Genomic DNA, 860 nt, shown 5'->3' on the forward strand with positions numbered 1-860 from the left:
CACCTTTACAAGCCGGCGATTATTTCTGTCTTTTGCTTCTTCTCTTTTTCTGTTTTTTCGAAAAATTCGTAAATCGAAACTGACTCGTGATACATTGACCGCACGAATCGAACGGAACAATTACGTGGCCTTTATATTCAGGTGCCACGACCACACATTTCGCGCTAGGTCACACGGCTAACCTGCGACACTGGAAACCATCGCGGCATAACAGAGAGCATAATTAACAGTTTTTACGATAGCAAAGCGTTTCGCGTGCAAGCATACTCTCTGCGAGAGACAGGATTTCGCTATTATGTAAAATAAACAGCATGTAACATTACAGTAAGGAATATTATGGTAATTGTACTAAACTCATCTATAAATTGGAACGGGAAAAGAGTATGAATCGTAAAACACGTTACACGTATCAATTTACATACCTGTATATGCCTGATCGCAGCGTGAAGAATCGAAAGGTTCGACGACTTTTTCTCTTCCTGCGACGGGAGTTGCCTCTTCAATAATTCGAAGCACTCTTTCAGGTGCGCCCTTCGATTTTTCTCCAATTTGTTATGCACTTCTCTGGTGCCAGAACGGATTACACACGGTCTAGAATAGAGAAACGGATATATGTAGACACGCGATATTTTCCATTTATATTTACATCTATGTGGAACCGATAAACCGTTGATAAATTAGTTCCGGCGAACTATGAAATTTATCGAAATTCTATTGAAGCGATTTCACAGGCCCTTAAATAAAAAGCATCGAGTCATCGGCAAAACGTAAGTCGTGCAAGTTACGTCCCTCTACAAATTACATTACGCTGCTTCCAACTTGTCAGGCATTTTCGAATCGATTCGCGCGACGTGTTGACG

At 41.2% G+C, this 860-nt stretch overlaps 1 protein-coding gene across 10 annotated transcripts in view; it reads right to left on the minus strand.

Annotated features, from left to right (window-relative positions):
• LOC105682157 (G-box-binding factor-like) overlaps positions 1 to 860 on the minus strand; it is a 34,257-nt gene that overhangs the window by 8,404 nt on the left and 24,993 nt on the right. For all 10 annotated transcript variants that reach the window (XM_012394607.3, XM_012394609.3, XM_012394608.3 and 7 more), the window contains one exon: positions 423 to 591. In XM_012394607.3, coding sequence (XP_012250030.1) covers positions 423 to 591 — 169 coding nt within the window. The remainder of the gene's footprint in view (positions 1 to 422; positions 592 to 860) is intronic.

Source organism: Bombus impatiens, unplaced genomic scaffold (assembly GCF_000188095.3).
Source record: "Bombus impatiens unplaced genomic scaffold, BIMP_2.2 scf_0096, whole genome shotgun sequence".
Classification (NCBI taxonomy): Eukaryota; Metazoa; Arthropoda; class Insecta; order Hymenoptera; family Apidae; genus Bombus; species Bombus impatiens.